Raw genomic sequence first — 21,105 nt, 5'->3', positions numbered from 1 at the left:
ATCAACGGTACCTTCAAGAAGCTGCTAGAAGCAGATATCCAAAATATCTTTTTTTTTTTTTAAATCCTTTATTTTGTGTTTTTTATGTGTGGGACTGGGGCTTCCAGACCTTGTATTTTCATTAAAGTTCTGTTTTAAGTCTAAAGCAGACTGCACAAAGAGTGTAATATGTACTGTAAGTAGACATATTAAATAGACATGTAGCTGCAGTGGGAACACACCACGCCTCTGCTCCACCTGCTGAATCACCCTGTGGGCTCTACTTTTGTCCTAAAACATCTTCTGTACTTCACCCAGGCAAAACTGATTTGTTTTATTATTTTCCTCAGTGGATTACTTTTCAGAGATGGTTTAGAGCCGGTTTACTGTCGTTCAGGAGGTGATACTGCAGCCTCCTGAATTACTGTTTTTTTATTTGTAGATCTCAAGGATGATTTTACAATAAAATACCAAAGTTCAATCCAAATCCAAGTGTTTGCATCAAAGTGTTGTTGGCTTCAATGGATGGGCTGGGCAAGCAACACCACCTGCCAAACGTGGCATGCTTTATGAAGCAAAACAATGTATACAAACCCAAACAGCAATTACCAAACAGACTTGTGATGATCACAAGCACAATCAACGCTCAAAACTACAGTAAGTGATGGAAGTCCATGAAGATAATAAAGTTCACAGCTGTGGATGGAGAAGCAGTTGGGACAGATGAAAGAAGCACACGAGGTGGCATCTCCTGACCAATGGATCTGGGGAATCCCTCGTAGGCATGCAAAAGGAAAAAAGCAGGAGACACTGCCGAACTGTCATCCCACCTTGGGTCTATTCACATGCCCTGCAGCTGCCATAGGTGCACCCAGAATGCTGAGAGCTGTTCTGGCACTTCCACTCTGACCATAAGAGCAGTACACATGTTTTTACATGTAAGTGAGATTGGAAAAAGGGGTTGTTGATTTGCGCAGTAATCTGGCACTTTGCTTTGTTCCTTTTGTATACAAACCCAAACGGCCACCATTTTAGGTTGGGGGTAGGCAGTCAAGGTAAAGGGGGGAGGGGGGGTGTTAAAGTGGATCAACCACCTGTTTTTACTGCCCCATTGCCCTTAATGAATTCTTACCTTCCAGTCAATTATCAAAACAGCATAAGCTATGACTACTTTTTAAAATTACATAAATGATGTACAGTAGTTTTATCCTACACATCATGTTACGGAACTGCATCTATGCATTAATTGATATATTTCTTGTATGATGTCATTTATATCTAATAGTTTAAAGATTACATTAAATGAGCTGTCATTTGTAACTAAAAGGTATAATGTTTGCATGTACCCTCATGTGCTTGTATGGATTTCCTCAGAGTACAAAGTCCAAGACACAATACTGTAACAGTTTCCTGTAATAGAAACTGTTCTGATGCGACTGGGAGCCTGAAGTGCGGCTGCCATTATACATTACGACAGCCACTGAGTTGAGGTTTAGAAATAACTATAACAATAATTAAACACTTGCTTCATTAAAGAGAAGATATAAAAACTATAAGGCTTTAAAATTTTAATAATGCCATGTAACTGGATTTGGGCTTTGAATGAGATGGTGACACCATTCTTCCACATAATACAAAGCAATCTGTTTCACACCTTTACTGCATGTGGTGCTTGGATCACAGGGAATAGGAGTTCTGGAGACTTTAAATTAAGTTAGTGTGAATATACTTTTTCATTTCTCTTTAAAAGAAAAAAAAAAAACCATTATAAAAATAGAATTTACACTAAGCATCTGAAAACTGATTGTTAGGGTCTTCTTCAACGTATGTAGATGGAAAATAACCCTTCTTTCCATTCAGGGTTCCAAACCACCATCCATCATCGCTCTTCTTGTGAATAATAATCAAGTCACCTGTAGACACAATCGATATCGGTTATTTGTCGTTAGAATGTACAACAGGGATTCTCTACACATAGGTCCAGCAGTTATAAATCACAAATCTCCAACTTAAAATGCGAATCCCCATTTTTAAGCCAAATTGCTGGTCTGGGCTTCCTCCGATGCTGGGACCATGTAGGCTCCAAATAAGTAGTGCATATTGTAGGTGTATAATAAGCATTTAGTAAAAGCCTCACATTTTCCAGAACTCCCAGAATTTTACTCCTCCAAGCCCCTTTGGCACATGCCATGCGGCCGATACTAGCGGGTTTGACAGGATTGATGTCAATGCCGCTAGGATTGTTCTCAATACGGCAATATAACCCCAGGATTGGTGTGAGTTCAACAAATATTGTCAGGGTTAGTGTTAGCGCCGGAAAAAAAAATAGGATTGGTATCAGTGCTAAAATGCGTCCCATATATTACTGAACCTCCAAGATTAATGTTCAGTGCACCAAAAATACCCAAGGATTGGTGTTCACTGCATAAAATACCTCCATGATTGTCAACGCAGTACAAAAACAGCATCGTTGTTCAGTGATTTTACTTACTTCAATAATTGCTCCTGTGATGTTCCCCCTCTCCCATGATATTGTCTCAGCCACCCTGTAGGGACTTTTAAGTGTAGGGCAAGAGATAACTCTGCCCAACAGAGGGAACACAATTGCTGTGAGCACAGGGGCACTTTGCTGTGGATGATCTAGGGGTAGGGGGTCCTTCGATGGCAAGGAAAAACAGCAGGATCCTGAAGGGTCCTGTGCATTCTGTATATTACAATAATATTAAGCTACTGAAGCGAATTGAATAAAGCTGAACAAAGAGCAATGACGATGTGCAAAGTCCAGTAAGCCCAAGCAGCCTACAGTGAACAATAAATAATGAATTGCAAATGGCTCTTATTTGTTGCTGCATTTTTCATACTGCTTGTTCCCTGACTGAAGGCTGATTACATGTGTTGCCAATAACAAAGGTTTTCAACTTTGGCACCCATCCAAAAGATAGACTGTAACAAACTGAATGTTTCATACCTTTCTGTAAGCCCAGCTCATCATTCCTCTGAGGTTCATATGGGTATAAAACCCGGCATGAAATATTACCACTAGTCTCCATGTCTGCAAATAGAGGTAATGGGGGTTACACATCATTTGCATACTGATATGTTTTAAACTATAATAATGTCATAAGGTAGTGATTGTTCAATTTCTCATTTTCAAAGAGCTTCTCCAAATAAAATGTTTATGTAACAATAGCAAAGAGATAGATGTGGTGGAATGGGAGATTCATATCATGGATGTGCAGTCGACAAGTCTACAGCAACTACGGGATGCTATCATATCAATATGGACCAAAATCTCTGAGGAATGTTTCCAACACCCTGGTTAACTCCATGCCATGAAAAATGAAGGCAGTTCTGAAGGCAAAAGAGGGTCCAACCCGGTACTAGCAAGGCGTACCTAATAAAGTGGCCAATGAGTGTTTGTGTGTGTGTATATATATATATATACACATATCTCTGGATACACATATATCTGGAAAGTGTTCACAGTGCTTCACTATTTTCACATTTTGTCATGTTACAGCGTTATTCCCAAATGGATTGAATTTATATTTTCCTCAAAATTCTACAAACAATACCCCGTAATGACAACATGAAAGACGTTTGTATGAAATCATTGCAAAAAAAAAAAAAAAATCACATGTACATAAGTATTTACAGCCTTTGCTCAATACTTTGTTGAAGCAGCTTTGGCACAAATTACAGCCTCAAGTCTTTTTGAGTATGATGCTACAAGCTTGGCACACAACTGATTTTGGGCAGTTTCTCCCATTCTTCTTTGCAGGACCTCTCAAGCTCCATCAGGTTGGATAGGTAGCATCGGTGTACAGCCATTTTCAGATCTCTCTAGAGATGTTTAATTGGGTTCAAGTCTGGGCTCTAGCTGGGCCACATAAGGATATTCACAGAGTTGTCTCGTAGCCACTCCTTTGTTATCTTGGCTGTGTGCTTAGGGTTGTTGTCCTGTTGAAAGATGAACCTTCGCCCCAGTCTGAGGTCCAGATCGCTCTGGAGAAGGTTTCTCCCTGTTCCTGCTGCTGGAAAACATCCCCACAGAATGATGCTGCCACCACCACGCTTTACTGTAAGGATGGTATTGGCCAGGTGATGAGCGGTGCCTGGTTTCCTCCAGACATGACACTTGCCATTCAAGCCAAAGAGTTTAATCTTTGTTTCATCAGACCAGAGAATTTAGTTTTTCATGGTCTGAGAATACTTCAGGTGCCATTTGGCAAACTTCAGGCGGGCTGTCATGTGCCTTTTACTGAAGAGTGGCTTCCGCCTTGCCAATGTACCATACAGGCTTGATTGGTGGAGTGCAGCAGAGATGGTTTTTCTTCTGGAAGATTCTCCTCTCTCCACAGAGAAACGCTGGAACTTTGGTTCTTGGTCACCTCCCTGATTAAGACCCTTCTCCCCCGATTGCCCAGTTTGGCCGGGTAGTTCCAGACTTCTTCCATTTATGGATGATGGAGGCCACTGTGCTCATTGGGGTCTTCAATGCTGCAGACATTTTTCTGTACCTTTACCCAGATCCTTGCCTCAATACAGTCCTGTCCTCGGAGGTCTACAGACAATTCCTTGGTATTCATGGCTTGGTTTGTCCTCTGACATGCACTGTTAACTGTGGGACCTTATATAGACAGGTGTGTGCCTTTCCAAATTATGTTCAGTGAACTGAATATACCACAGGTGGACTCCAATCAAGTTGTAGAAACATCTCAAGGATTATCAGTGGAAACAGGATGTACCTGAGCTTAATTTTGAGTGTCATGGCAAAGGCTGTGAATACTTGTGTACATTTTTTCGTTTTTTATTTTTAATAAATTTGCAAAGGTTTCAAACAAACTTCTTTGATGTTGTCATTATGGGGTATTGATTGTAGAATTTTGAGGAAAATAATGAATTTAAGCCATTTGGGAATAAGGCTGTAACATAACAAAATGTGAAGAAAGTGAAGCGGTGTGAATACTTTCCAGGTGCAATGTGTATATATATATATATTTTTTTTAACATTCAAAAAGTGAAACTCACTCATAAATGCTTTACACACAGAGTCATATGTTTCAAGCATTTCTTTCTTTTAATTCTGATCATCAGTGGTGAAGTGGTTAGCACTTTCGCCTAGCAGCAAAAGGGTCCCTTGTTCGAATCCCAACAACGACACTACCTGCCTGGAGTTTGCTTGTTTTCCCTGTGCCTGTGTTGGTTTCCTCTGGTTACTCTGGTTTCCCCCCACACTCCAAAGACATGCTGGTAGGTTAATAGGATCCTGTCTAATATTGGCCCTGCTATGTGTATGTATGAATGTGAGTTAGGGACCTTAGACTGTAAGCTCCTTGAGGGCAGGGACTGATATGAATGTACAATATATACAGTATCTCACAAAACAGAGTACACCCCTTACATTATTGAAAATATTTTATTATATCTTTTCATGTGACAACACTGAAGAAATTACACGTTGCTACAATCTAAAGTAGTGAGTGTACAGCTTGTGTAACAGTGTAACTTTGCTGCCTCCTCAAAAAAACTCAACACACAGCCATTCACGTCTAAACCACTGGCAACAATAGTGGGTGCACCCCTAAGTGGAAATATCCAAATTGGGTCCAAAGTGTCAATATTTTGTGAGGCCATCATTATTTTCCAGCACTGCCTTAACCCTTTTGGGCATGGAGTTCACCAGAGCTTCACAAGTTGCCACTGGATTCCTCTTCCACTCCTCCATGACAACATATCGGAGCTGTTGGATATTGGAGACCTTTCGTTACTTCACCTTCCAGGATGCTCCACAGATGGTCAATAGGGTTTAGGTCTGGAGACATGCTTGGTCAGTCCATCACCTTTACCCTCAGCTTCTTTAGCAAGGCAGTGGTCGTTTTCTAGGTGAGTTTGGGGTTGTTATGTTGGAATACTGCTCTACTTCAGTATGTCACAGTACATTTTGGCATTCATGGTTCCCTCAATGAACTGTAGCTCCCCAGTGCTGGCAGCACTCATGCAGCCCCAGACCATGACACTCCCACCACCATGCTTGACTGTAGGCAAGACACACTTGTCTTTGTACTCCTCACCTGGTTGTCACCACACACGCTTAACACCATCTAAACCACATACGTTTATTTTGGTCTCATCAGACCACAGGACATGGTTCCAGTAATCCATGTTCTTAGTCTGCTTGTCTTCAGCAAACTCTTTTCGGGCTTTCTTGTGCATCATCTTTAGAAGAGGCTTCCTTCTAGGACAACAGCCATGCAGACAAATTTGATGCAGTGTGCGGCGTATGGTCAGAGCTCTGACAGGCTCACCCCCCCCCCCCACCCTTTCACCCTCTGCAGCAATTCTGGCAGCACTCATACATCAATTTCCCAAAAACAACCTCTGGATATGACGCTGAGCACATGCACTCAACTTCTTTGGTCAACCATGGCGAGGCCTGTTCTGAGTGAAACCTGTCCTGTTAAACCGCTGTATGGTCTTGGCCACTGTGCTACAGCTCAGTTTTAGGGTCTTGCCAATCTTCTTACAGCCCAGGCCATCTTTATCTAGTGCAACAATTCTTTTTGTCAGATCCTCAGAGTTCTTTGCCATGCGGTGCCATGTTGAACTTCCAGTGACCAGTATGAAAGAGTCAGAGTGATAACACCAAATTATCTACTCCCCATTCACATCTGAGACCTTGTAACACTAACGAGTCACATGACATGGGTGGGAGGGGGGAGAGATGGCTAATTGGGCCCAATTTGGACATTTTCACTTAGATGTGTACTCACTTTTGTTGCCAGCAGTTTAGACATTAATGGCTGTGTGTTGAGTTATTTTGAGGGGACAGCCAATTTACACTGTTATACAAGCTGTACACTCACTACTTTACATTATAGCAAAGTTTCATTTCTTCAGTGTTGTCACATGAAAAGATATGACAACATTTTTACAAAAATGTGAGGGGTGTACTCACTTTTGTGAGATACTGTATATATACTGTACTGTACTATACTGTACTATATATACAGCTAGTAAAAACCCCAAATTCAGTATCTCAGAAAATTAGAATATTGCATAAGATCAGTAAAAAAAAAAAAAAGAATTTTAATACAGAAATGTTGGCTCATTGAAAAGTATGTAGAGGGCTGCGCTGACTTTGGACTTGATAAAACACAGTGGACCAACACCAGCAGGTGACATGGCTCCCCAAATCATTATTGACTGTGGAAACTTCACACTGGACCTCATGCAACTTGGATTCTGTGCCTCTCCACTCTTCCTCCTGACTCTGGGACCTTGGTTTCCAAATTAAATGCAACATTTTCCACAGTCAATGATGATTTGGGGAGCCATGTCATCCGCTGGTGTTGGTCCACTGTGTTTTATCAAGTCCAAAGTCAGCGCAGCCCTCTACCAGGGAATTCTAGAGCATTTTATGCTTCCCTCTGCTGACCAGCTTTATGGAGACGCTGATTTCATTTTCCAGCAGGATGTGGCACCTGCCCACACTGCCAAAAGTACCAATACCTGGTTTAATGATCATGGTATCACTGTGTTAGATTAGCCAGCAAACTCGCCTGACCCAAACCTCAGAGAAGCTTTGGGGTATTGTCAAGAGAAAGATGAGAGACACCAGACCCAACAATGCAGATGAGCTGAAGGCCGCTATTAAAGCAACCTGGGCTTCCATAACACAGCAGTGCCACAGGCTGATCACCTCCATGCCATGCAGCATTGATGCAGTAATTAATGCAAAAGGACCCCTGACCAAGTACTGAGCGCATATTATACTTTACATGGACATACTTTTCAGTAAATCAACATTTCTGTATTAAAAATCTTTTTTTTTTTTTTTATTGGTCTCATGTTATATTATAATTTTCTGAGATTCCTAATTTCGTGTTTTCACTAGCTGTAAGCCATAATCATCAAAATTAAAATAATACAATGCTTGAAATATATCACTCTGTGTGGAATGCATCTTTTTGAAGTGAATTACATATATATATATATATATATATATATATAGACACACACAATATATATATATATATATATATATATATATATAGACACACACAATATATATATATATATATATATATATATATATATACATATACATATATACACATACACACATACATTATAAGATGCATTCATTAATCGCTTCCCGATCACCCGCCTTTTTTACTTTGGCAGGGTGGCTCTTCTGCTCAAACCGACGTAGTTCTACATCAGTCGCGGGAAGCTAGGGGGCGGGCGCACTTCCGCCCCCACTCGGCAGCGGGGAAGCCAATGTACGGGTCAGGCGGCTCCGATGGCCTCCTGACACCCGCGATCGCTCCCCGCTGAGAGAGAAGGACGGTCGGCTGTTGTAAACACATCCGACCGTTCTTCCCCCTGCAATGTCCATAGAGCCCATGTGATCCTTCTATATAGGATCGCAGGTCTCTATGGTCATTTCAGAATCCACGCCCCCCTACAGTTAGAATCACTCCCCTAGGCTTACATTTAACCCCTTGATCACCATCAGGGTTAACCCCTTCCCTGCCAGTGTCATTATTGCAGTAACAGTGCATATTTTTAGCACTGATTACTGTAGTAATGTCACTGGTACCCCCAAAAGTGTACCCCCGATCTGTCCACCGCCAATGTCGCAGTCCTGCAAAAAAAAAAAAATCACAGTTCGCCACCATTACTAGTAAAAAAAAAAAACAAAAAAACAATAAAAATGACATAAATCTTTCCCGTAGTTAATATAGACGCGATAACCTTTGCGCAAACCAATCAAAATACGCTTATTGTGATTTTTTTTACCAAAAATATGTAGCAGAAAACAATTTGGCCTAAAATGTGAAAAAATTTAAATTTTTTCTTTTTTTTTTTTTCTTTTAAGAATGTTACATAGCAGAATGGGAAAATTGTTTTTTTTTCAAAATTGTTGCTTTTTTTGTTTATAGCGCAAAAAATAAAAATCGCACAGGTGATCAAATGCCACTAAAAGAAAGATCTATTAGTGGGAAAAAAAGGACGTCAATTTTATTTAGGTACAGCGTCGCACGACCACGCAATTGTCCGTTAAAGTAACGCAGTGCCGAATCGCAAAATAGGGCCTGGTCATTAAAGGGGCAAATCCTTCCGGTCTCAAAGTGGTTAAAATGACATATATTTACTAACTTGCAAGCTTTCATGCAAAATTTAACCCATAACTTTGCTCTGCAGTTTGCCAATATTAGTATACTTTCAAGCAGAGGTGTTACCCTAAAGTAAAGCGCAGATCCCAAATTCCCTAACAACAATGCTGACCTTTGCAAAATCAATCATTGTAGTCAACCGGCAAGGTGGACTCCTGTAACTAAGGTAAAGAGCGCTCTTCTGGGAAGGGAATGGATATTTATGTCGAACCTCCTCCTACCACATTACAAAAGTTAAAAAAATAAGATCCCTTTTAAAAGCTAACTACAGTCATCTGAGAAATTTGATGTAAAGAACTTTTTAAACTAAATTAATGGCTCAGCTAAATTTTGGCTATATCTACAGTATATTTTCAAAGAATTAAAAAACTTCAGTAGTGCTATAAAAATACAGATATAATCTGTGTGTACAGTATATGTTTCTCATCATCTCAAATTAAATTCTACTTAATAGAATTGTCAAAAATTAAACTTTTGAATTTTTAACACGTCACAAAGTAGAATTGTAGGCCCCTTTCACACATGCGGACCGTTCAGATCTTCAGTTTTTCAGGCAGATCTGAACGGATTCCCCATGCATCTCTATGAGGCAGCAGATGTCATCGGAGACATATCTGCTGACATCCGATCCGATCCTCAAATTCGGACGGATGGAAACCCTATTTTCCATCCATCTGGCGGATCGGGTTGGATGAGAACGGACAGGCGGTCCGTTCTCTTCCCATTCCCACATAGAGGACAGCGGGGATCTGACACCTCCGTCTCCGCACACAGATCCCCTCCCCTCGGATCCTGCGGTGGTAGTCAGGTAGATAATATGTAGGAAGGAGCAGAGTGATTTTGGAAATATTGACATAAAACTCTGTTTCCAGCTTCCTAGCCCCCTCCCAACCCCCAGGTCCCCTCCAAGTTACTTTCTCTGAAGCTTTCTCCTCTAAGTTGAGGTTGATTTCATGGCACTGGGCAGCACTGGGTGACAGAGCAATGAGTTTGCAGGTAACAGCCCTGGGGAAAGTTTTTGTTTTAAATGTAGATTTAAAAAAAATAAAGCTGAAATTGGGCTTTAACTTCACCTTCCTTGACTGCAACTTTTTACATCAAAATTGCGAAATTTCACTAAAATATCCTATATTTCAGGCAATGAAAAACTCTCAATTTTACTCATCCATGAACATGAGTTAAATCTACTGGTCCCTCTCCATGGAGTACTTTCTTCTTTTATATTCACTTGTGAGACCAAAAAGGGGGCTGGCTAATGGATCCACCATTGGAATATATGGTGTATGCACTCCGGGATAAAGCAAAAAAATAAGCTTAGAGAATCCTTGCTGTCTCAGCTAAACTAGTGTGTGGTATGGGGAGATTTTCTTGCTGGGATATGGACAGCAGTAAATAGCGATCAAAAGGTTAAACCCTAGAAGACTTTTGCCAAAATTAAAAAAAATATCTATCTAACAGTATATACTATATTGGTTTTAGCTTTGATGTATCATTTTATCAGTCACCTCCATATTCCCTCATGGAGCCACGCATATTTTTTGAAGATCTTTTAGTTAAGCCTCTTGGTGGTTTGCTGGGAAAATCCATTTCGTCAGGTTCTATGACATAATCATTAGTTGAGGAGTCACTGTATCCAGTACTCCTGCTCGATATTCTCCTGGTGGAAGCACGCCTTAGCTTGCTGGCATTTATAGATCGAGATACCTGCACAGAACACAGCTGACAACCCTGTGAGAAATAAACATAGAAACATTCTAAAATACATTCATCAACAGGGTAGGATAATGAAAACAGAACTCAAACCACCGTATTAGCAACATCATATACTGAATAGCAGAGCCCCTATATACAAAGAAGACTATTGTAAATTACACCTTCTATATAATCTAAAAGACAATACACTAGGGGTGAGCTATATGGGCAGGATCTGTACCGGGGGAAGATTTATCTGGAGGGGATCTGAACTGGAGGGGAGATCTGTTCTTGGATGGGAGCTGTACCGGTGGGGGGGCAAAGGGGAATCTATATTGGGGGGACCTGTTCTGGGGGAGGGATTCTTTACTAGTGGGGGGGGATGGAATTTTTGTTTGGGTACAGAGATGCATTTTTATTGTACTTTTTCTTCTAACCCCTGTTAGGCTCTTAGTTGTGGCATAGTAATCAAATATAATTTTGGATACAAGGACTGTCCATATGTTACCATGTACACATTTCACTCAAGTTTTAAGCCACGCCCACAATTATTTTACAGTGATGACCAAATTGAGCAATTAGAGGTACTTGCTATACAATTATTGCCTAATTAAGATGTATGCAAAGCAAAATGGGGGTGTGGCACTACAATACACCTCCCCCTTGTCTTTAAACAGCACCATAAACACCATTAAAAAAGTTTTTGAAAGCAATGCAATAAAAGTGCAGGGAAATGCTATGTGCAAAAAAAAAAAAAAAACATACAAATTTAACAATAAAGCCTGATAAAGTTCATCATAAAGGTATCATAAAGTATTTATAGGCATACCCCACTTTTAAGTACACAATGGGACCAGAGCATGTATGTAAAACGAAAATGTACTTAAAGTGAAGCAATACATTTTTTCATTTCTCAATGCATGTAAATACACAAGCGCCATAGGAAATCTTGGTCTGCTTGACATGGCACTGCTGACAAGAACACCAAGCTTGGGGAGCATGTTAAGGGGATCCACGACTATGATATGGTAGATTACCTTGGCAAGCTGGCTGGCCACAAATAGGATATGTTGTAGTCCTGGGTCCCCTCTCGGTGCTCCCTAAGTTTGGTATCCCTGTCACTTATGGTTTGGGAGCAGTGCCATGTCAAACTGACCAAGATTTCCCATAGACACCAAAGTTAAAAACCGGGAGTAGTGCCATGCCAAGCTGACCAGGCTGTGTCTGTACTCGTGAGTGTATGTAAAGTGAGTGTACTTAAAACGGGGTATGCCTGTATTGTGCATGTTATTTCATAAAAGTGCTGAAAGAAAACGTGCAATTTTCATTCCATTGCCGTTTTCAAGCTTCCCTTTACACACCAGATTCACCGGCCATCCATGGCCCCTTATTTTCGTAAGTGGGTCTAATGTTGCTTGATGCCTCTCCTCCAGGCTCCTCTCTCTCTCCCCGCTTGGAGTGTATCCAAATGTCGCGATCTCTCCTCCAGAGACCAATACAGGAGTACATGAAGCAAACCAAGAATGCTTCCAATATTGTATTAACTATTGATTTCAGTTTATTTTATTATGTTTCCTTTAAAACAATGGTCCATAAGTTTCTTTTTTCCAATACCAGCCAGAATACTTAGTCCAACAGTTTTAATCCAATAAAAATGCTCAGGAAGCTCTAACATTCATCCAACTGGGTGACTCCAATCCGCCGCCTCTCTTCAGGTGTGGCCGCTAGAAGTAGCTATCCATGGGATCACTCAGTTGGATGAATTTTAGGGTTTCCTGAGCATTTTCACTGGATTAAAACTGTTGGACTAAGTATCCTTGCTGGTATTGGAAAATTAATCTTGTAGACAATTGTTTTAAAAGGAAAACAGTAAAACAAAAACGGAAGTAAATCAGTAATACAGTATTGGAAGCATTTTTGGTTTGTTCCATGTACTCCTGTATTGGTCCCTGGAGGAGAGATAGTGGCATTTGGATACACTCCATGCACAGAGGGAGAGGAGCCTGGAGGAGAGGCAACATAGATGGCCGATGAGTGTGGTTTCTAAAGGGGAGCAAGAAACCAGGACTGGAGTGAAAATTGCACTTTATTTTTTGTAACTTTTTGTAACTTTTTGAACTTTCATGAAAAAAGAAGCACAAGAGACACTTTATGATACCTTTATGATGCACTTAATTTTACTTTATTGCTATCAATTTGTATGAATTTTTTTTTTTTTTTTTTGCACATAGCATTTCTTTGCACTTAGTCCAATTGCAAAAAGTTTATAAATGGTGTTTATGACGCTGTTTAAGGAATAGGGGAGATGTATTGTAGAGCTGCACCCAAATTTTACTTTCCTATACATTATGTCATCAAAAAAACTTTTGGTAAAATATATGGGCGCTGGCAGCTTCTGAAGTTTTTTTACATAATACCATAGTGCAGATTTTCTTTCATCATTTAGATGTAGGCAGTCATAACAGATGCATTTCACAGGTACCACCTATCTTACAGAAGAGATTTACAAAATTTGTGCTGGCAGGCATGGACTGTGCATCACAGAACTCTGTAAATTCCATCCAATGTATCAAAATGTATGGGTATAACAGTCACCGAAGACCCCGTGGGCTGACGCGTATATAGGAGATCTTCTCGTGTGGCTCTGAAGAGGAATTCCTCGAAACGCGTCAGCCCACGGGGTCTTCAGTGACTGGTGTACCCATACATGTTGATACATTGGATGAAATTTACAGAGTTCTGTGATGTGCAATTTTCTGTTGCCTTTGTAAGTAAAATACTTACCGTGTTTTTATTCAATAAATTATTTGTCTTGGGATAATGCACTAGGTCGGTGCGCCCTCTGTGTGTTGTATAGTTGCAGTGTTAGAAATCCCTAAGTCTTTGAGGGCAGCAAGACCGTGGTTACCCGTTTCTAAGGGCAATTAAGACATAAGCATTTCTATCCGGAGGGGCCATTTTCCTAAGTGAAGGAGGCATTGTGTGTGACTGTTACATTGGCACCATGTCAGTTGAATTTATTTGTTTAAATATATTAAAAAGGGGTTAATACTGTCCACCAACCTTGCAGGGTATTTTCAGTCCTATGATCCTTCACATTTTCATACATGCATTCTATTATCATTTTAATTTACCTTTTCTTTCCACTTGACCATGCGTTCACTGCATGGGTGTGTTGGAAGAGACTGCTGCTCCAACTCCGCTAGTGCCAAGGACAGTTTGAAGTAATTGGCTTCAAGAAGGTTAGCTCTTAGATCGGTCTATAATAAATGTAACATGCACATTTTACAACATGACCCAGCAGTCTGGAAGATTCAGAGTCTATGAACCAAGATATTAAATTCTATTTTTTTGGGGTCTTTTAAGTTTTAACTGTTAGAATATATATTTGTTCCAAAGGCTTCTGTTTAGAGACAAACTTCAGTTCAGGGACTGATAGTTGGGGGTCCCTGAAAAAAAATACTCTGATACTTGAGACTTGGACAGAGTTGAGCATTGTTTTAGTACTGAATAGAGTGTGGAATGGTTATAACCTCTATCAGTGCCAACCGTGTCCCCATTGTGGTCATTTTCACATTTTCTTTACCTGGTTTACCTGGTTAACACACAGGAAATTAGAATAACCCCACCAAAAAAAAGTAAAAAAATCTGACAATGGCGTTAAAGTGTTACTTAACCCAGGACCTGCATTCACTATATTTGGTCTCCCATGGTATGCAGAACATAGAAATTCAATTATTTTAGAAAATATAAACTGCTAAATACCTTTTCTCATCAGCAGTATATAGCAGTCTTGTGACTTCTATAGGAGTCTGGTTAAAGCTTTTAGGATGAGTTTTCATACTGCACTGAGCTGTCCTATCAGAATCCAGGACCCCTGACCCTCTGCCTGGACAGTGCTGATTGGCCCTGTGCTGATCACATGCACTCTCCCAAGGAAAAAAAAATAAAAAATCTCAAGCAATACACACCAAACTGAGCATTTGCAGCCTGACTCCAGTAACTCTGTCTTAGCTGGACTTGTTCTGGAGTCAATGGAAGAAGAGGATGATCTGTGCATACAGGATTGAACAGCATTTTTACACAATGCAGAGGATTAATTCTTTAGGTTCCACAGTGAGTATAACAAGCATGCTTTTCTGCATATACACACTGATCTTACTGTTGTGGGTTTAGTAACACTTTAAATCTTTCCTGCTCCCTTAATCCATTTATACAATGGATATAAAAAGTCTACACACCCCTGTTAAAATGTCAGGTTTCTGTGATGTTAAAAAAGGAGACACATATAAATCATTTCAGAACTTTTTCAACCTTTAATGTGACCAATAAACTGTACAACTCAATTGAAAAACAAACTGAAGTCTTTTTTTTTTTTTGTAGGGGGGGGGGGGGGGAGAGGGAAAATAAAAAACTAAAATAATGTGGTTGCATAAGTGTGCACGCCCTCTTATAACTGGGGATTTAGCTGTGTTCAGAACTAAGCAATCACATTCACACTCATGTTAAATAGGAGTCAGTACACATCTGCCATCATTTAAAGTGCCTTTGATTAACCCAAAATAGATTTCAGCTGTTCTAGTAGGTCTTTCCTGACATTTTCTTAGTCACATCCTACAGCAAAAGCCATAAGAGAGATCTCATTGTTAAAAGGTATCAGTCAAAAGAAGGGTACACAAGATTTTAAAAGTCCTTAGATATACAGTGCATCCGGAAAGATTTTTATTTTTAATAAATTTGCAAAGATTTCAAACAAACTTCTTTAACATTGTCATTATGAGGTATTGTTTGTAGAATATTGCGGAAGATAAAGAATTTAATCCATTTTGGAACAAGGCTGTAACATAACAAAATGTGGAAAAAGTGAAGCGCTGTGAATACCTTCCGGATGCACTGTACCATGGAAGAGAGTGAAGACAGTTATCATCAAGTGGAGAAAATATGGCACAACAGTGACATCACCAAGAGCTGGGCGTCCCTCCAAAATAGATGAAAAGACAAGAAGAAATCTGTTTAGGGAGGCTGACAAGAGGCCTACAGCAACAGTAAAGGAGATGCAGGAATATCTGGCAAGTACTGGCTGTGTGGTACATGTGACAACAATCTCCCGTATTCTTCCTATGTCTGGGCTATGGGGTAGAGTGGCCAGAGGGAAGCCTTTTCTTACAAAGAAAAACATCCAAGCCCGGCCAAATTTTGCAAAAACACATGTGGGAAAATGTGTTATGGTCTGATGAATCCAAGGTTAAACTTTTTTTGGCCATAATTTCCATTTGTCACAAAAATAACACTGCACATCATCAAAAGAATACCATACCCACAGTGAAGCATGGTGGTGGCAGCATCATGCTTTGGGGCTGTTTTTCTTCAGCTGGAACAGGGGCCTTAGTCAAGGCAGAGGGAATTATGGACAGTTCCAAATACCAGTCAATATTGGCACAAAACCTTCAGGCTTCTACTAGAAAGTTGAACACGAAGAAGAACTTCATCTTTCAGCATGACAACAACCCAAATCAAACATCCAAATCAACAAAGGAATGATAAACATTTTGAAAAAAAAAAAAAAACACAAAGGAATGGCTTCACCAGAAGAATAAAGTTTTGGAATGGCCCAGCCAGAGTCCAGACCTGAATCAGATTGAAAATCTGTGAAGTGATCTGAAGAGGGCTGTGCACAGGAGATGTCCTGCAATCTGACAGATTTGGAGTGTTTTTGCAAAGAAGAGTGGGCAAATATTGCCAAATCAAGATGAACCATGCTGATAGACCCATACCCAAAAGACTGAGTGTTGTAATAAAATGTTATTTTTTTTACTTCCCTCGACCTAAAAGACTTCAATTTGATGTTCAACTGAGTTGTACAGATTATAGGTCATATTAAAGGTGGAAAAAGTTCTAAAATGATTTACCTTTGTATCATTTTTTTACATCACAGAAACCTGACATTTTAACCACTTACCACAAAGTGACGTAGGACTACGTCGGCAAACTTTACGGTAGTATACCGGGATGAGAGACACCATCGTGGTACCGTGGTTTAGAGCCAATGGTCGGCTTTCTGTCGGTAACGACCGATGCGGCTCAGAAGCCGCTCGATCATTACCCGGGTGAGCGGGACGTCCCCTCCCACCGCCTTCCGTGACTTTGCTCCGGGCTCCCGTCCCACCGGGAGCCCCGAGCACCCAGCCGACACGTCCGCCGGCTGGATGGAGTCCCGATCAAAGCCGGAAACGGCATCGATCTGATCTCCAATGACGTAACCCAGAGGCGGCGTCCATGACGTCACTTCCGGGTTACTGTGCTGCAAAAGGCGGCAAATCTAAAAAACGGCTGTATGCAAAAACGCCAATTTCGACTTTTTGCATACATGGAAGTGTAGTGAAGGGGTATAGGGTCTTTTAGACCCTCGATCCCTCCATAAAGAGTACCTGTCACTGCATGTTGGTGTCACAAGGGATGTTTACATTGCTTGTGACAGCAATAAAAGTGATCAGATTTTTTTTTTTTTTTAAAAACCTGTAATAAAGTTAAAAAATAAAATAAAATAAATAGGAAAAAAAAATGTAGCCGCCGCCGTCACCGTTAGCTCACGCACAAAAAAAACGTATATGGAAGTCGAGCCGTGAATGAAATTGCTGTTCAAACCACACATGTAAGGTATCGCCGCGATCGCCAGAGCGTGAGCAATAATTAAAAAAAAAAAGAGCTACACTCTAACTCTAAACTGGTAACCATTAAAAAAAATTTAAAGCGTAGCCTATTGAGATCTCTATTGACCGTGGTTTGTCGCCATCCTACGGGGGGGGGGGCGCAATTTTAAACCGTAAAATGTTGGGTATCTATTTACTCAGCGTGACATCATCTTTCACAATATACAAAAAAATGGGCTAACTTTACTGTTTAGTATTTTTTAAATGCAGTGAAATGTGATTTTTTCAAAATTTTTCCAAAAAAATGGCGTTTTAAAGACCGCTGCGCAAATACAGCGTGACAAAAACTATTGCAATGACCGCCATTTTATTCTCCAGAGTCTTTGCTAAAAAAATATATATAATGTTTGGGGGTTCTAAGTAGTTTTCTAGGAAAAAATACTGGTTTTAACTTGTAAAGAAAAAGTGTCCGAAATAGGGATGGGGCTTAAGTGGTTAACAGGGGTGTGTAGTATTTTTATAATAACTGTATGTCCATTAAATACTTAAATGTCTTCTAATTGGTAGTTCCTGCAAGGGACAGCACTGTGAGCCAATCAGGCTTCATTGCATTGCATAGTGCTGTGTAAATATTCAGAGCTTGTTGATTGGATGAGAGATGACTTGATTAGTAAGCTGCTGTTCCTTCACTATCCAATCAACATCAAGTGTCTGGCAAACATTTAAACAATTTGTCTGCATTACAATTTTTGGCATGTTTCCCAGTTGACAATTATGTTTTTTGTTATCGCTTATTTAACCCTTTGCCTACACTTACACAATGGCGCCCATGGTAACATGCTTTAATGTGAGGTACCACAAGATGATGTGTATTGCAATTCATTTTTATTGTCCCCTAAAATGCATACAGAGACAAAACAAATGTCCCTGTCCCTCAGCACACTGCAGTGCATGCAATAAAGACTTTTCTTGTAGCAACCGGAAAAAATAAGGCAGACACATTTTTAGCCTCTGGATGCATATTGAGAGCTCATTAGAGATGAATGGGCAATGCATGTCAATGCGCACATGAAAATGCACACTTAGGAGGAGTGGGGGCCCCTTTCACACGGGGCTTTCCGATCAGGACCACCTAAAAGTTTTTCAGGCGGATCTGATCGGATTCTCCATGCAGCCCTATGGAGCAGCGGATGTCAGCGGTGACATGTCCACTGACACCCGCTGCTTTCTGATCCGATCCTGTCTGTGAAATTCGGATGGATGGAAATCCTGTTTTCCATCCGTCTGGAGGATCGGATCAGAAAGGGTCAGATAAAAACGGACTGGCGGTCTGTTCTCATCTGATCTCCCATAGAGGAGAGAGGGGCTCTGACAGCTCTGTCTCTGCACACAGAGGGGAGATGAATCTGTCATCCGCCTGCTCGTGGGGAATCGGCGGATCGATCCCCGCTGAGCAAAACTGAGTCCGCCAGGCAGAAAGCCTGTGTGAAAGGACCCTTACAGTATAACAGATGAAATGTCTCAGTATCTAGTGTATCTATAAGTAATCAAAGCAAAGTGATGATTTTTGTAAATACTGCAAATTTTTAGCAAGAAGAAACAGTAAAATGAATGTTATATCATTTTTGTAGGTTGGTAAAGAAGCACTGCAGGGAAATGTGTGTACATAGCATAGCATAGGACTTAAATCTCTGCTAAACAATCTGACATTTCCTTTTATATGTCTGCATACATATTGAATAATACAAACCTCTTCTAGAAGAATGGCGGTTTCTTCTTCATTCTTTATATCAGAAAATGCTGGGTTTTCTTTATAGGCTCTCATCATTTTCTCCAGCCCTGGAACAACATACATTTCTATGAGGTTCTTTTTTATATTTCGCATAGTAAAAGAAAAAAAAAAAAAGTAATCAATATTGGTGTCTTTATACCAGACATTCTAATGGCTACACTGCTGTGTTGTATAACAATTTGAATAAAAAGCAGTGAAACTACCAGTGTGCAGGGATGGAGTTCTGCATAGCCAATATAGGCTGTGGCCTATAGCGTATTGTACATTGTGTTCTGTACTGTCAGTAACACATTCCTGTGTACAATAAATTGTTCCAGGCTTCCACATTGTCTGCCAGTGCAATTAGGGTGCAATTCAGCTGGTTTCCCACTGCTGTCCCTACACGGCTTTGTGTACTTCAAGTTTTTGTAAAAGTTCCTTCTTCTGTTTTTTTTTTTAATTAAAATACCAAACATGTTATACTAACCTGCTCTGTGCAATGGTTTTGCACAGAGCATCCCCGATCCTCCCTCTTCCTGGGTCCCCCACTGGCACTCCTGGCTCCCCCCACCCCCCAACCGAGTGCCTCTATAGCAAGCTGCCTGCTATGGTCACAGTCATGTACAAAGAGCAATTGACTCCTGCACTTAAGGGGTGGCCTTGCGGCTAGTATCCCAAAAATAATGCGATTTGGGTCTGATTGAAGTTATTCCGGCTGTGCTGCCACTCTCAACGGGTCGTGGTAACCCAAACAGGTTCTGCAAAAGGAATGGACAGAGGGCGCACCAGCCTAGTGCATTATCTTCAAAACAATTTATTGTAGACATAGGTACACATTATACTCACAAGGCAATAGTGAAACATGAGCAATATCCACTGGGCATCATCTGCTGCCGCAGGCCGTGGAAGGATGTGGACCTCCAAAAAAACGCTTACGCGTTTCGGGGTGTTCCCCCTTCATCAGAGCTCTGCATCAGCGGCAGCAGATGATGCCCAGTGGATATTGCTCCTATTTGCCCATGTTTCACTATTGCCTTGTGAGTATAATGTGTACTTATGTCTTCAATAAATTGTTTTAAAGATAATGCGCTAGGCTGGTGCGCCCTCTGTCCATTCCTTTTGCATGGTCACACTCATGCATGCTCACTTCTGAGCCGACTCTGTGTGTCCTCCACACCGTCCCCTGCTCTCTCCTCACTGGCTGTGATTGACAGCATCAGGAGCCAATGGCCCCGCTCCTGTGTTTGAGCCAATGAGGATGGAGAGAGCCAGGAGAGCCGCTGCTCTTGTGCACATCATTGGATCAAGATAGAGCTCAGACTAGTATAAGAGGGGGCTGGGGGAGGGGGGAGGGGAGTTGCACATTGAAGACTTTTTACCTTAATGCCGAGAATGCATGAAGGTAAAACACCTTCAGCCTGTAGAACCACTTTAGGTTATACATTAGTAGAGTTTTGAACATTCGCACAAAAATTTTGATCCGTACATTTGATGACTTGACGTTTGAAAGTACTTCAAATTTCCATTTTATTATGGAATGAATGCAACTTCTTGAATGAAAACCACATTCACTGTTAAAAATTAATTTGTTTAAGAAAGGTTTTTCCATTCTGCTCCTTCTAAAAAGCCGATTTGACCCCACTAAGAATTTAAAAATCAAACAAAAGTCCCTGAAATGAAGGTTTTCCAACAAAATTCTTCCAATGTATGGCCAGCTTGAGAATCAGACTGCATGGACAACAGACCAAGTACTCTTCTAGTTCGGTTCTTGGTGTACTTATGCAGGCTTTGATCAACTGTCTCTTTAAACCTCTCCTCATCCTTGTGGTGT

At 40.7% G+C, this 21,105-nt stretch overlaps 1 protein-coding gene across 1 annotated transcript in view; it reads right to left on the bottom strand.

Annotated features, from left to right (window-relative positions):
- Positions 1 to 1,264: 1,264 nt before the first annotated feature.
- The window catches only part of LOC309559243 (nostrin-like), a 118,289-nt gene continuing 98,448 nt past the window's right edge, over positions 1,265 to 21,105 (bottom strand). Inside the window, exons 13-17 of the mRNA XM_082262462.1 lie at positions 19,254 to 19,342; positions 13,988 to 14,113; positions 10,667 to 10,889; positions 2,948 to 3,031; positions 1,265 to 1,892 (exon numbers count right to left, since the gene is read on the bottom strand). Of these exons, the coding sequence (XP_082118588.1) occupies positions 1,765 to 1,892; positions 2,948 to 3,031; positions 10,667 to 10,889; positions 13,988 to 14,113; positions 19,254 to 19,342 (650 nt within the window). The 3' untranslated portion in view covers positions 1,265 to 1,764. The remainder of the gene's footprint in view (positions 1,893 to 2,947; positions 3,032 to 10,666; positions 10,890 to 13,987; positions 14,114 to 19,253; positions 19,343 to 21,105) is intronic.

This window comes from Pelophylax lessonae (assembly GCF_965119305.1).
Source record: "Pelophylax lessonae genome assembly, chromosome: 6".
In the NCBI taxonomy this organism is placed as follows: Eukaryota; Metazoa; Chordata; class Amphibia; order Anura; family Ranidae; genus Pelophylax; species Pelophylax lessonae.
The sequence above is the reverse complement of the archived record's forward strand: the minus strand, read 5'-3'. Positions and strand labels throughout refer to the sequence as shown.